Source organism: Hypoxylon trugodes (assembly GCF_022578975.1).
Source record: "Hypoxylon trugodes strain CBS 135444 unplaced genomic scaffold F4822scaffold_2, whole genome shotgun sequence".
NCBI classification, from domain to species: Eukaryota; Fungi; Ascomycota; class Sordariomycetes; order Xylariales; family Hypoxylaceae; genus Hypoxylon; species Hypoxylon trugodes.
In genome coordinates, this window is record NW_026250017.1 from 3,152,005 (window position 1) to 3,167,182 (window position 15,178).

Here is a 15,178-nt window from a genome sequence, read left to right on the forward strand (position 1 = left end):
ACTTATCCTACGATGAGAGAGGCTAGTCTCCCGCCCCTAACAACAAGTGATTCGGTACTATGGCTTCAGCGCCTCCAGTCTACTTTAGGTGGTTATTGTTGAGCTTAACGCTAAGTCAACCTTGCGTCAGCCTCCAAATCTTGCATCGAGATGTGAATGACGTGGCTAGGAAATGATTGGCAACTATCACAAAAAGAAGAAAATATCAATTATCGCCGATAGAGGTTGATGTCTCTGATATTTCTTCTGAACATGCGATGGGAGCGTGGAAGATGTTGATGTCTCATAATCGGAAAGCATCCGGAATACCGTACACGAGGGTTAGCGTAATCAACCTACCTAGGTAGGTATTTTCTTTAATCCACTTTATGACTTACCATCATTACATACTAGCTCATCTTCAAAGTTGAACAGATATGAATCGTAGAATGGAACCATTACTAACCCGATATGTTGGGTCAAGAAAGACAGCACCAACGTCCGCAGCATCCCAAGGATGTTTGCATCCAATGGGGTCACCTCCGTAGTTTGAATGTACAGATTCACACGAACCATAATAAGGTGTTTTGCAGTTAAACGAATTAACGCCAATCATGAGGATCCCGGTGTGTGTTCGCGCCAACTAGTATCGGTGAGACTTCCATTTGCCTCTCGAACATATCTGGTGACCCAACGACTTGGGTACAAACATATGTAATATGATGTGATGGCGCTGAGAATTTGTTGACGCTTTGTTCATTATGGGCCAGTCATCCTATGGTTGCAGCTTCAATACCCTGGTAAAATTAAGAGAGCAATGTCGCACCAGAGAACCTACTGGCCTATCTCGATGTTATGACGCTGGGCTGCAGAAATGGCAATGTAGGCACAGCTAAAGCCTTACAGTGTCTCAGCCAAGCTGAATGCGAGTACAATGCTCCATCCTTTATTTCCAACCATGTAAGTAGCCATTCAAGATATCGTGCGGGTCACTCTCCCCTAAAGAAGCCTGCATGGGGCTTTGCGTGGCTGACTGATTCTAGAAACTGCTTACCTGGGCAGTTCTATGTTCAGGACTCAAGTATAAACTAGGTTATAAATCGCCTTCTTGAATCCACTGGATGGTAATTCTCAGCTATACAGTAAGGTTGTTTTCATAGCTGCCTCTACTTTCAGTGGTCCTTCTAGTCACAGGTTCTCAACTGCACCCTAACTCTCAACATGGCTATTCAAAGCGAAATAGAACGACATCAGTCTTCTTCCATGACAACGAACTACCAAACCAAGAACGAGCAGAACTACCAGCGGCACTGGCTTCAACTAATATCCAACCAACCCCTGGAAACAGCGCCAATCCCGAACCAGCCGCTACTAGTTCCGGTATCGAATCTAATTACTATTCCAAGCCATGAGGATCGGGTACAGTGGTTCGCATGTCGTCTATCAAAGAGGTTTATACATCAATACTTGAACGTTATGCCAGTGCAACTACCTCTTCTGAGGGGCAACTGTCATCTTGAGCTCCTCCCCCAAGACATAATCGACCGAATCTGCCGGTATGTACCGTACGAGGATTTAATAAGCCTCTACCGACTATCACGAACAATGAACCAGGTTATCGACCCGCAGCTAGCACCCCACGAAACCAAACTATCCTTCGTTCTACGGGCCGAGCGTGACTTCCCACAGCACTTCACTAAGACTAAGGTGAACCCGAATTCACCGAGATTGGGTTGCTATATGTGCTTCCGGGTACTATCAGGCGATGTTTTCGACAGTGACCAGCCCGTACAGGCTCTGCTACGGACGTCGCTGTCCGACGAGCAGGTAATCGTGAATCTACGGCGATTTTGTATACCCTGCGGTATCCAATCGGGCTGCCATAACCCCGGAGACAAGCTAGTTACGCGAAATGGGGGGCGGTACTGGATATGCGATTGCTTGAATGTGTTGGATGATAAAACGGCGGGGTGCAAGAACTGTAGGACGCTCTGCCCGCTCTCGCCGCGAGGGTTTAATGCGTCGGCGCTGAAAATGAGGAGTATGATATGGGGCTAACGGCATGACTAAATATGCTCATTCACTCAAGTTCCTTGGAGTATTACCTGCACGGGAGAACGCATCCGGACCTATACGGGACGGGTCGTCTTTGGATGTGGTCATGATCAAGGGCATCTCTGCCTTTGAACATGCTGTTTGTTCCTTATCTATTAGAGTTTTAGCGGGTGAAAACGCGATGGAAGGAATTTTGATTCACAATTATCTGAATAATAGACGGCGGCAAGTATTCTATGGCAACAGGAGGGCCGAAGCCTATCACACGGTGTTTAGCTTATTCAAATACTATCACCTAAGAATGGAAACAGGTCTGACATTAATTTCACTCATCGTTCAGCTTTTGTGTCTCTTACGTGAAATGAGTCGAAGTAGAGCTTAAGAGAATCCTGCTCGCTACGTGTTACTGCGTTTGTATCCTAGTCGCCGAGAAAGGCGTAGCCCATATCGGGCTTGGCGGTGAGGATGCGACGAATACCCGGAAATATTCTACCAACAACCTACGATTGCAACTGAGATGTGGCGGAGTATAAGGAGCGGCTCCCCGGGCCGGATCTAACATTGTGACAAATAGACCGAGGCCCGAACATCCTCAGCGGAGATATTAAACATGTCCAGGATGTAATCCAGGCGATCGGATTATCGCCGAGGAACAACGAGATATCGCCAAGGAAGTCCGCAGGGCTAGGTATGCGTTACGCGGGCTTGACGTGGCTACCTATTTCGTGACCGGCGTCACTTACCGACGCGCGGTCGCTTAATATTCGGAGAGGCGGTCTCGCTAGACTATGGGAGCGTTGATGACACTGAGAAATAGGAGTGCTGTAAATCGCGCCTGTGTAGTCAGACATTCGTTGTATCATTCCCGTAGTGTCTAAGCAAATCCTCTTAGCAGTCGGGACCATCCTGTAGGTAAACTCGAGGTTAGTTCTACAATAGACGGAGTTTTCCCGGCGTCTTTTCACTGGGATCTCTTCTGCATCACTAATACGTAGAAAAGGTATGCCGGCTCAACTATGGAAGATCAAGCGCCTCCTAATATTGTATTCATGATCCGAGCCTGGCCAACTAGAGATAGCGTTGCCAGTTATTTTTGCTAAACCGGCTAGATCCGAAAAAGATCACCGTTTGGTCGGACAACATCCGCCTTCGTGTAACAGTGTGGGGGTGATGAAGATTCCTCGGTCTACTTGCGGAAGTGCGTCTCGAGCGATTTAGAACACGACGATATAATTCAACGTATAGCGCTCTTATCTTCGAAAATTTGGGGTATCACCGTCATAGCCGTCCGGGTACTGCCACCGGGTGCCCCAAAGACAACTTGCGGCATATTCTGTGAGGTGCCTAACACGTCGGAGCTGTTCCGATGACGAAGTGCCTGTCAAGTTCTTAGTTTCTATTCATAGAAAGTTCATCTTATCTCAAATTCAGTCACCGAAGGTTGGCAGTCAATCACGTCAAGGTCAACCCCAATCAAACGGGCACCCTGCAAAACTTCAGTCGGTAGGCATGGCTGGAAAATGAAACATGGCATAGGCCGATAGTGGAACAGGAGTTTTCATCATAAATTGCCACCCCGTCAACATTCTAAAATAAGGGGGAGGGTACACAAAACCTGTTTGCGCCGTCGACTCAGCCCTGAGACATGTTTAGGCATAATTTGACGACCAGGTGTGATGTTTGGGATATGCGCAATCACGTCCTACCCCGGCCTCCACAAAGCTGATGATCAGACTAGGAAACCAATTGGCTGTAGCGCGAAGTCTCGCATATACCGATACTATATGTATGTTGGAGGCCAAGTTAAATTAACAGAGAACCAACTTAACGCAACAGTATATTCCTAACAGATGCTCTACCTGTCTAGCTAATGGCACAAAAGCCACTGTATCTAGGCATCTAAGAACCTAATCTATCGCTTCGGTAGTAGCAGTTTCCGCGTCGTACAAGTAATTTCGTCCATCGTTTCGGCTCGCTTTCATCGTGAAAGGTGATGCTCACCAACATGTTGAGAATAAAAAACAGTTGGTTTGCGGCTTGGTCGACGATAGGGTCGAATACGGATTAATTTACCCTGTTTGGCAATTATTACCAGCGGTAAGATAGGTACGGGTAACGCGAGGCTTCGCGAGCCGAAACATCGCGATCGTTAGCTCGTGTGGAGGATGGATTTTCGGATGGAGTATGTAAGCAAACGGCACAAGCTCGCAACGCGACCTCGCATCCTTCGTACCGAAAACGAGAACGTACCTAGGTAGGTAGGCATACAGGTAGGCAAGCGGCGCGAAATCGTCGAGAACGGTTCTAGTAACATCAGGGAAAAACTTGAGGGTGGGGGTCTCCGTAACACTCAACAGATTGAATAAATAATATTATTCCACAGTATACGACATAATATTCAATTCTACTTGTTATCTTTCTGAAGGGCGGTGCGCCTTGATCCATTGATTGAACATCATGTTGACGATCACAGCTTTAGAGTAGAATAATAGTTGATAGCATTAAGTATCCTGCTACGACGACAGGCGCGTATTCATTCCTAACCTCAAGATAGGAAAGGGGCATGTTTGTTAAAGTTAGAGTTTGCAGAATACCTGTCTACCTAGGTAGGTTAAAGTTTCCGCCCAGTCGGGTTCGTTACCAACGTACTGGACCCGCGCTAGAACGTCCACTTTTCTAGCGGTTTCAGGGTCTATTTATAGCGCTAAAGTATGATACCTGCAGGTACGTAATCAGTGCATGCACGTAGATCGTCCGTCACATGTAAAGTATTCTTGACATAATCAAATTCCGTTCTATGATGGAGATAGAAATAGGAAGTCTTGTCCCTCTATTTGAAAGGTAGCAATAGATGATGGCACTTAATTCTGCGCCATGTTACGTAACATTGAAGAAGAACTTTTTTTCGATCGTGACTGATATGATGTAATGAGATCACTATGATGTTATGTACCTACATGTAAATCTAGCATCCTACGTATCCCACCAGACTGGAACAAGATACCCGGGATCAGATTCAAGGCGGCGCAAGGTCTCTGCTTAGCTGATTCAGTTATATCATCAAAAATGCTTGAGTGATCATCAGGAAATAGTTATGCCCAGTTCCGTGAACTACTTATTCCCATCAATTAAATGAATATAGGTTTCATTTATGACATGTTCACACCATGTCATACGAACCTGAAATTAGGGGCTTGAATGCACAGCAGGTTACAGACACCTGAGTTCCCCCACGGCACGATTACAGGCTGTATAGCTGATTGCGATAGCCCATCGACACTACAACTTCCCCGACTACTTACCTAGGGTACCTAGATAAGTCGAAACACTGTGGTCTAGCGTGAACCAGTCAAGCCCCCGCTATGTACCTAGGTAGGTAGGTGAACTCTTCATTAGCTGCTTAATTACCCATCAGTCGGTTCACCGTCGAACAGAACATTTACCTAGGATCAGAAACCATCTACTAGGTACCTATTTTCCAGGTTACTATCGGACATGGATCAATGATATCAGAGCCGTGGTCCACTCTAAAATTTTCACGCGATCCCACCAAGTTACACCCCGTTTTAGGGACTTAGCGATTGTCCCTGATACCTAATAACCCTGGAAGTACACGGTAAGCCACTGACACCTAGACAAGGGGCCCCTAACTATTTTGGAAATTTTTGAACATCCAGCCCATTGTTCCAGAGTTCGTCAGCAACAATTTTTCAACAGCCAGCGACATATTAAGTTGTCATTGAAATCAAACGAGATACGCATATCCAATCATAAAAACTCAAGAGTCTTAATACCATGCTTAATGTAGGTTGTCAGCATGAAAAATGCTACCACAAAACGGCATATAGCCACCCATATGGGAGATCCCTCACTATTTTAAAATCTCACTATGTCCACCAAATTTTCTCTAAGCTTATAGATTCACTACGATATACGATTTGGACATTGAAATCAGATAATTCGCACGGTCAACCGAAACTACGTTCGGTCTCGTATGTTAGTCCTCTTAAGAAGGTTTTAAGAAGAAGTGAGTCATATGCTTAACTTCGGGTTCGATTGGATTAACTACGAATATTTACCAACTAGAAAGGGCAGTTCAATGTGAAGAAATTACGAGGATAGGGACGACGGCCGGCTCCCCTTTTCTCGGAAAATAAACCCGTCGGTACTGTATGCCGATCTCCGCCATAGGTCAATAAGCGCGATTCGAGTTGACCTTCTCCATAAGGTTTAGAAATGGTATAAGAAACTACGAAACTATTACAACAGCATTCGATTACATAAGATAAGAAATAGGGGGTTTTCATGAAACTAGACCTCCCTAGACACCGTAGCATCTTACCTACCTATCTAAGAACGGCGCCCCCGTAAACTAGTCATGAAAATGCGTAATCATGGGGGCGGCCCATCCCGTGCGGCAGAAATGAGAAATCTTCAGTCTAGAGCGTAATCCTTCGGTATATTCGGTATACCCACTATGTCCATATTAGTCAGCGGCACAGCGCTGGCGGTGCTCTCTACGCCGTGGCTAGACGCTTGATACATATTTGTCATATTGTTCTTGGTTAACAAGGAAAGAAAATTTTGCAGATGAGCATATTGTAGGATTGCTGTACGGTTGCTTGGCATTGCGTAGGTGCCTAGCTAGAACAGGGGTTCTCATCGCGGGACACGATTACAAAGTATCTAGGTATATGCGGTCGGATAAACGCCAATATCACTGGAGGGTATCTGAGAGATTCTAGTTTACGTGAGGAAGGAAATGATAACTTTTATTCAAGACCGCGTGAAAGTCCTCTGTGTGCCGCTGCTTGCGCAGATAGACTTCGGGGTTGATCCGAAATCATCGTCTATATCTAAAATGTGTATATCCCAAAATATAGTATTCCGCCCAGATACAAAGATTCATCCCGGTGAAAGTACAGAATGAAACGGTTAAAAAAGAGAATATAAATCGAAAGAAAAGAATACAGTATTCCGCCGTCCAAGAAAATAGGGGTGAACCGGGTATCCCTGCCTGACCAACCGTCCAGCGCGAAGAACGTGTTTGAAATGGAAGATGGAAGAAGTAGAAGCAAAGTCCATCAAGCGCATAAACTCCATCCCATCATGCCTCATACCGAATTTCGATAAAAGCTGGTAGCTTAGTTGTACCCACTGCGGCTTCTTCCACGGCTAGAGCCACTCTCCGAGCCACTGTCATTGCCGTTGGAGCCAGTGTCGTTGGTGGGAACGTCAGATCCGGACTCAGGCATTTTGTCGTAGGTTTGAAGATGTGTAGTAGAGGGTTTGGTTGTTGTCGCGGTTGTGAAATGACCGAAGTGTGAAGTTCGTCAGGCTCGCTTTGCTAGATTTTCGAGAGTAGATCGTTCGAGTTTAGCTGGCTTCGAAGTCTCTCGCCACTCTTCTCTTTTTTATCTGACAAGACGAGGCCTCTTTTTGAGTAGTAATGTTTTTGGTTTTTCTGTAGATTGTGCTGTTTCGACGTGGGGATATGACTTGTTATATATTCTCCTTTAAAGTAGATTGCGTCAGCAGATGTTAGTAAGGAGCAACGTGACGGAAAAAATGAGTCGTTGATTGGCGAACCGCTATTCAGGGGAAGATCATACTTAGTGCGTTAGATAACGGCTATTGCTCGGTACGACTGACTAGAGTGTATACTTGGGGCGTCTTGTTTATGACTGAAACGTCAAGCGTGTATCGGGATGGTTGTCTTAGGCTAGAAGGAGAGCGATAGTAGTGGTTTGCGATGAGTCGAGGGGAAAGGATCGGTGACTAGGGAGAGAACGTGGGCATTATATACTGTTTCCATGTGTAACCAGATGATCCGGAGACTTGACACTAGGTTCGTTATTGGCCAGCCACGGTAGATTAGGCCGCTACATCAGCCCTACGGCAGGATCCATGGACCACACCCCGGATCCATACCAGTATCATGCTAGTATAACCGGGGGTATGTAGGGCGTTTGCATCATGTATATCATACTAGCCTAGTCAGCCTACATGAACTACATGAATATGCCTCGCCGTAGGTAGAACAACAAGTTTGGGTCTGACACTCGGACAGTGCGGAACGGCGGGAGGGAAAAATCCGTCAAAGTTTGGTAAGACGATAACTGGGGACTAAAAAAAGGAACAGCTCGAACCAGATGACAGACGAGAGACCCAGGAGGACGGCAACAAGTTGGTTACGTGCCGCATAGCTCCGGTCTGGAAGCCGAGGCACGACTTGGCATGCTCTCGGGAGTGGAATAATTGCTATAAAATCCGGTGGAACCAGGAAGACATCGGACGTTATGACGGGTATAGAGATGTTGGTTGGGGTCCGGGATTGATACTGCGCCTTGTACATAGCTCATCCGCCTGGCTAGGCACGAGATTACGCCAGGATCGCATCCTGAAGCAGTCAGAGGGGTTACATTCTCGTTGAAAAGAGGAATGGAGAATAGATGACTAGCTAGGTGGTCAGTCATCTGGGTAGTCTGGTTTGATTCGTTACGCGCAAGAAACACGTTACCAAAGGGGGAATTTTTTTCTTCCCGCCAGGCACAGGAGGAAGAACCATGGAGAGTATATTACTGTAGCATTGAACCGACGATCTACGGCTAGACAGGTTTCAATGACTATGTAACTCTATGATTCTCAAGCCAAGGCTGGACAGGATCATGCAAGCTGAACGTATTAGGCTAACACATGATGTTGAAATGAGAGTGACATGAAGCCTCTCGCAACACCATCATGCAAGTCAAGCTACACGACAGACTCGGCAAGACGAATTCAGAGATATAGTAAAAGCGGGAAGCAGTTGGAACTGTGTACCAATGGTAGCACCATTCCAGCAAAACTCATACTCTGATCGCTATAACATTGCCTAGATAGTCCAGGTTCAGCTCCACGGGAATAAGTGCGGACCACAACAAGGACGGATGTACCGACGGACAAGTGTTAGAGGGCATTGGAGGACATTCAAGACTTTATCATCGGACTTTACTCCAAATCCGGCAGTTTGGGTCAACGGGCGGGCCGTTAGAAAATCCCATTCTCTTTAAGAAGAGATGTCGGTATGGTAGAGAGAAGGTAGATAGGTAGGTAGAGGAACGGAGAACGGAAAAATGGGGAAAGACGACGATGTGGGATGTGAGATGTCGTACTTCGTAACTTGGACCTTTGTACTTTGGACTTGGCAGGTTACGTGGAAGCTAAGCGTTAAGCGACATGCGCTGCATGCGCCCTGTAAATCCCGTGTGCTAGCGTTACATTGCCTAACTTTAGGTACTCGACTCGTATCAGCGTCTCATCTAGGTACCTGGGTACGTAAAGATCCATGGGTAACGCTAATGGCGCGTGTCATGGTTGCTATGTAGGTCATTAGCGCCATCAAAACTACCTAATTCGGCAAGGAATTCCGTGGGAATTATGAAAGAGCTTAGGTAGAAGCTGTTAATGCAAGCTGTGAATTTGAACTTAAAAGGATAGGCCTATGCTAAGGCAAAGTCAAACCCAGCTAAAGTGGCTGATATAGCTGATAGATATAGGTACCTAGGCTTAGCTAAGTCGCTCAAATATGCTCTAAAGGTACCTATCGTCCAGCACCTAGCTGCTGTACCCAGGCAGGTAACGTACTAAGGTGATGAACGTGGGGGCGGGAAGTTTCCCGTCATGGCTTTAAGTTTAGGGGACCCTAGCCACAGTAAACCCGGCCTGACAAGCCCTGATTAGGCAAGCATGCGCGCTTGTGAAGCCAATAATAACCTTAAATAGCCCCCGACCAGCGCTGGACCGCTGACTCCAAATCTTTGAGGAATCAATCTCAGAATCCTCAATCCTTCCTTCAACTACATGGACCAGCATCTTACCAGCATACCAGCATTACCAGAATTACTAGCATTACTAGTATTGCCAGCATCTTGCATGTCAATCGATTCTCACCCAGAAAAAAAACTCCATCCCACCCCGGAGCTCGTAACAATACGTGCCACACCAATTATACGGCCGCACACGTCCTCCGAGCTAGCCACTCGTAAGCCTTCAAAAGTCCAAATCCGGTACTATCCCTGCAACCGAGCAGGCCGAATAAGACCAGAATAGGTCTATCCAACTTGTCATCCACCACTCAACAACACTCGGATTCGTTGCACCCCCGTCTCCTGTCCTGCTGTTAATGGATTAGCCCGTCCTCACTCTATCAAAATCGAGTCGCGGCACGTGGGGTGCGTTAACCGCTAGGATTCCCACTCCGCACCCACGAGCGCGCCCACGAAGATGTTGAACTAGTGGAATAACGGAATAGTCTCTGATGACACCCGGTAATAACACCTGCAGTAACAGCAAGCACCCAACAAATAGAAGTTTCTATTTTCTTTCCAGAACAAACCTAGGCTTCTCGGAGGACCCCTTGAAACGGCGGAGGGTTCGACGACGAGTGACGTTGCATTTACCAGCTTATGACAGATGCATGCATAACTGACGTCTCTGACTACTATGCTATTCTCGGTTAGAGATGAGATATAGTCACATCTCGTTCATTAATCCTACATTAGAGAAAACATCAACCAGCAAGTTATGCTGCTGTTATAGGCTTGTTTCATTGCTCGGCTAAGATCGACATTTGGATCCTTTTCTTTTTCTTTCCTTTTTTCTCTATTCCCAAGATATCTAACCAACACGTTCAAATTACAGGGTATTCAGATAGGATCACTTAAGGCAATCTTGAATCCCTCGTTACAACCTTCATCGAGGGCGTTCTACTGATACTAACCCGAATTAATTGCAAGCCAGGGTTAACAAAATAGGAATATGATCATTAAGTTATCCCGGCTACAGGCCAATAGAGAGGGATAACGACTAACGATCGCAACATCGCACGACGCAACAAGAAAGAAGGAATATGAATCCATCCCCGGCCCGCGCTCCGGTTTCAAACCAGATCGAGATGGCTGGATGGATAACTATTCCCTCATCATGGGATTTGAAAAGAACACCGATCTAAGCACCTGACTGGAACGGATAATTTATCAAGACCTTCAAATTGTTGGGTACCGGTTTTTGAATGCTTGCTGGTAACAGGGTCTCTCAACCAATTGACGATTCTAACACCCAACCCCGGGCTTTGGAAACCTTGCTGATCCTCCACTAGGCAACTGCCGTGGTGCCAAGGGCATTGAGTACCAACTGAGTGTCAATGGTATCAAGTGCCATGGACTCGGGGACAATAAAAGTAAGTCCTCAATATCATGGACCAACTGCCATGATATGAGCTGACTAAAATCGGCCCTACGTACTGACTGCCGCGGTCCCGAAACGGCGGGTTTTTGTTGCACTGCTGCTGCAACCTTTGGTTACAGATGGTACGATGAACGGTAGATGGACAACAAAGTAGCATGCAGATCATCCTCAGACGCAGCGCAGCGCAGCTTGCAGACACTGTCACACTTGAGGACACAAAATTACCTACCTACATGTAGGTATCTACATACAACCTCAGCCACCCTGGATCTGCCTTATGCAAGGAACATGTGTTACTATGTCGACGTCATGCACGATAAATCACCCACGGCTTGTTGAGCCGAGCCGGGCCGTGCCTAGACTTATATCCCAGGAGCACACCTAGAGAGAACTTAAAGCGCGGCGGGCTGTATTAACCTTTCTAAGTATTCTCGTTATGGACCTGTTCCGGGTGGACGATTCGTTGCCTTGCCGTGGGGGTAAAAAAAGAAGGCATCGATATAATTGGGCGAACAGAGATTACAGTAGGCAACAAAAGCTACCTACCACCTATCCGTAAATTGATTATAGGTGCGTCAGGGGCGAAGTTGGGGTTCCGCATACGGTCGCATGCCTACCTAAGTAGATACGTACGAATAATATCATGAGGCGTACCCCGGATCAACCACGTCGCATTCCAGAACCACTTACCTACTCTGCTAACGCCTACTCTCTAATAATATAACTCACCGGTTTGCAGGTTTTTTTGATGGTTTCAGCTGCACCTCGCCAATTCAAGCCTACGCGGTCGCAAATTACTCGCATCGACAGGGTCTGACAATGACAAGACCGATCTCGCATTGGTCACCTTCTGCGCGGCTTTCGGCTGCGTAACACTGCATTCCCATCAATATATGTCGCCTCTGCAACCATATCGCCTTCGTTGTCCCTATTTGGATATCAATTAGATGCAATGCAAGCTTACTTCAGCACGTCAGCTATGCCAATCCCTGCCCCTACCACATACATACCTACTCGTACGTACTTTTCTTAGTTGGGATACGCGTTTCATGTTTCAAACAGAGGCTGAATTGTTGACCACAGAGGACATAGAAGATGAGCTCAGAGTAAGCTTGGCTGTGTACTATGTTTACTATTCCAAAATTCAAGCCTCGAACATTTTAGGAAGCTGATCTCGGAAACATTTCGCTCATTACTATTAAATATAAAACGCTAACTTAGTTAGGTATCATGTTTCTCGTCGGCGATCATTTTTGCGGGCTTCATCATGAAGGTTAAAAAAACTTTTGTACTACCCTCGGCAAATTCGCGCCTATCGCAAAACCTCGTAGCACCAATCACTACACACGCTATGATTAGACTGACAACGGCGATTCATATTTTACTAAAATACCCTCGCTCTCGCGTCTTAGATTTCCGTTGAGGTCGCTCCGCCTCGAGTCTGAACCCGAATTCGGTCCCGACAGGTTCATGAAGCTAGCCTATACCTTGCACAAAAGTTTCGGGGCGTTTCTCTGAAGAAATCAGTGTTGTATGCTTATTGATCCTCCCGCTATTTTTGCCGGGGCTCATCAAACCTCTTTAGTCTTTACGCACAGTCCCGCGCGTAAGGCTCAATCTAGATTTCATGTTCCCAAGTCGCTGTCTCACATACGAGGACGCTATTTTTTACCGTGCAGGAAGCTCCTTCGCCTTGGCTTATTGGGTATGCCTCAGGAGTGAGCTATCACACATTTTATCACGATCTGATCATATCAATTATCATTCAATCATCATGTTGACCCCGCGGGACTTGCCATGCACGACATGGGCGGGAGGATCATTTGGGTCGACTCACTATGTTTTGGCATAGGGCTCCCATCGAGATTTCCGTCAAGTTAGGGCTAATCGAGGTCTCTCGCATGACCCCAAATGTTATGAGCTGTAGATAGTCCACGCTAGTACGCCATAGCAGAAGTGAATCTTACTTCAGTCACTACTCGAAGACCCATCGCCATGTTGAAGGCGTCCGAATAGGATTCAAGGCTCTGGCCCCTTCGCAGCCTATTTTGGCCACGATATTCAGTTGGGTAACACCTAGTGGATACGAACTATGATACAGCCATATCATTAATGCATTAGCCTGTTGGTATTGACTACGACGTCAAGCCTACTGCGCCATGGTATATTCCGATTGAGGACCTACGCGTCAAAGACGATGAGATGCTTCTCCCCTCATTATCAAGACTTACCCCACCATACATAATTCTGGACTTTTGCCGTGTACATGAAATTCAAGGTATAAATTTAAGATGATTGTTACTATTATTATTGAATTAATATTTATATTCCAAGTTTTGGCCAAAGCCACTCAAACCAGGAACTCGAGGAAGAGTCATCGAAGGAATAATTCTAATCCTCCAAATGTCGAATGTTCCTACTAATATAGACACTGACTAAACATGATTACCTAGATATTATTACCTAAATAGATGTGTAAGCCCAATGTTTAGCAGTGTAACCATGAGGCGGCCAGGACTCCTAGATAGGCAGAAACTTCCGACGCCAGTTAGATGCCGACGATGTGTCCCTTTTATCAAAATCATATCGCGGCAAATTTCCTTGTATAACAAGCCATAGCTTACTAAAGTTTGGTCGTGGTAATTCTACCAGGTGATGAGCATACTACATGCAATACTAATCCTGATAACCCTCCTTTCCCCCTGTGTCGGCAAACGACAATATGTAGGTCCAGTATGAGGTGATGAGGAGCATAATAAAACACCCCTACCAAAATAAGGGTCAGATCATTCAAGCATATTGATTTTATGCCACATTTGCCTCACGGATATCATATCCAGAAGAGTAACAAGATATTATTTCTAGCCCCCAAGGAGTTACAAACAATAAATAAGCCCGTAATCAATCATGTTGTGTGATACACCAATGGCTTGCAAAATAGGACTCGTGTTCTTGGTTGTGTGCTACGGCTGAGGCAGACAACACTTCAAATTTTGTTACTCCTTTTCTACCGAATGGGGCCATGTCACCCAATGCTTATAGAGCCTTGCGGGGGCTATCAGGTTATCGTGAAAGCCTAATGCCCGGAGGCGTGAACAGTGGTCTAACCTCCCTTTTTTAGAATAGACATTTATTGGTTCTTAAAAGTTATGGAATTTTACGCACGATAAAGGGGTTTGGTGTGCTACCGGACTCAGCCATACCCGAAGAAAAGGAGAGGGAAAAATCAGATACGGTGTTGGGTTGTATAATATGAACTTCAAGGATCATCAGAGCTGCCGTAGCTAACTGTCGATGTGCTCATGAATTCGGAACTGTCCTATACATACCTAGCTAGGCACCTAGTACACCTAGTAAACAACCGGACATATATTTGTTTCCATTCTTAGAAGGTCGGTGACAATTCTAATCCGAACCGGATCAACCTCAAATCTGTTATAGAAGTTTGCCTCATGCTCGTAAGACTGATTACGCGTCTCATTCTTGGGATATCGTGAAGGATTTCTCACATAATTATCTTGTGAACGGTGGGTATACCACGGCTTACATTCAGGGGTAGCACGATGCACGATGTCAGAACAAAACTCGCTGCTTCCTAATAAAAACATCTTATAACATGGATACCAAAGTATAGTAGGGAAAGGCTGTTTAATGGCACCAGTCGCGATAGTAGGAGGAAATAGCCATATTGACGTGCAAAAAATCCATAAATACCTGGGCGATTGCCATCGGGGTCCGCTTCCACAAACACCAATAACTTTTTTCTCGCATTGCGTTCTTTCTCCCTGTGCCTCAAACCAAGGCCCACCCCCAAAACGAAAGAACGCGCAATAGGAGGCTTTGATGCCTCTATTGTGCAACACTTTCCGAGACTAGACCGTTAGTAGCATTAAACGGCACGAGAAGTCCACTAGTA

General features: G+C 46.0%; 1 protein-coding gene across 1 annotated transcript; it reads left to right on the forward strand.

Annotated features, from left to right (window-relative positions):
- Positions 1-836: 836 nt before the first annotated feature.
- Positions 837-2,357, forward strand: F4822DRAFT_138348 (uncharacterized protein). Its single transcript, XM_051452803.1, has 2 exons — positions 837-939; positions 1,023-2,357. Exon 2 carries the CDS (start codon positions 1,201-1,203, stop codon positions 2,035-2,037), a length of 837 nt encoding a protein of 278 aa, XP_051318473.1. The 5' UTR covers positions 837-939; positions 1,023-1,200; the 3' UTR covers positions 2,038-2,357.
- Positions 2,358-15,178: the final 12,821 nt, after the last annotated feature.

Coding starts and splice junctions, on each gene's coding strand:
- F4822DRAFT_138348 (XM_051452803.1), top strand. CDS start 1,201: ATGGCTATTCAAAGCGAAATAGAACGACATCAGTCTTCTTCCATGACA.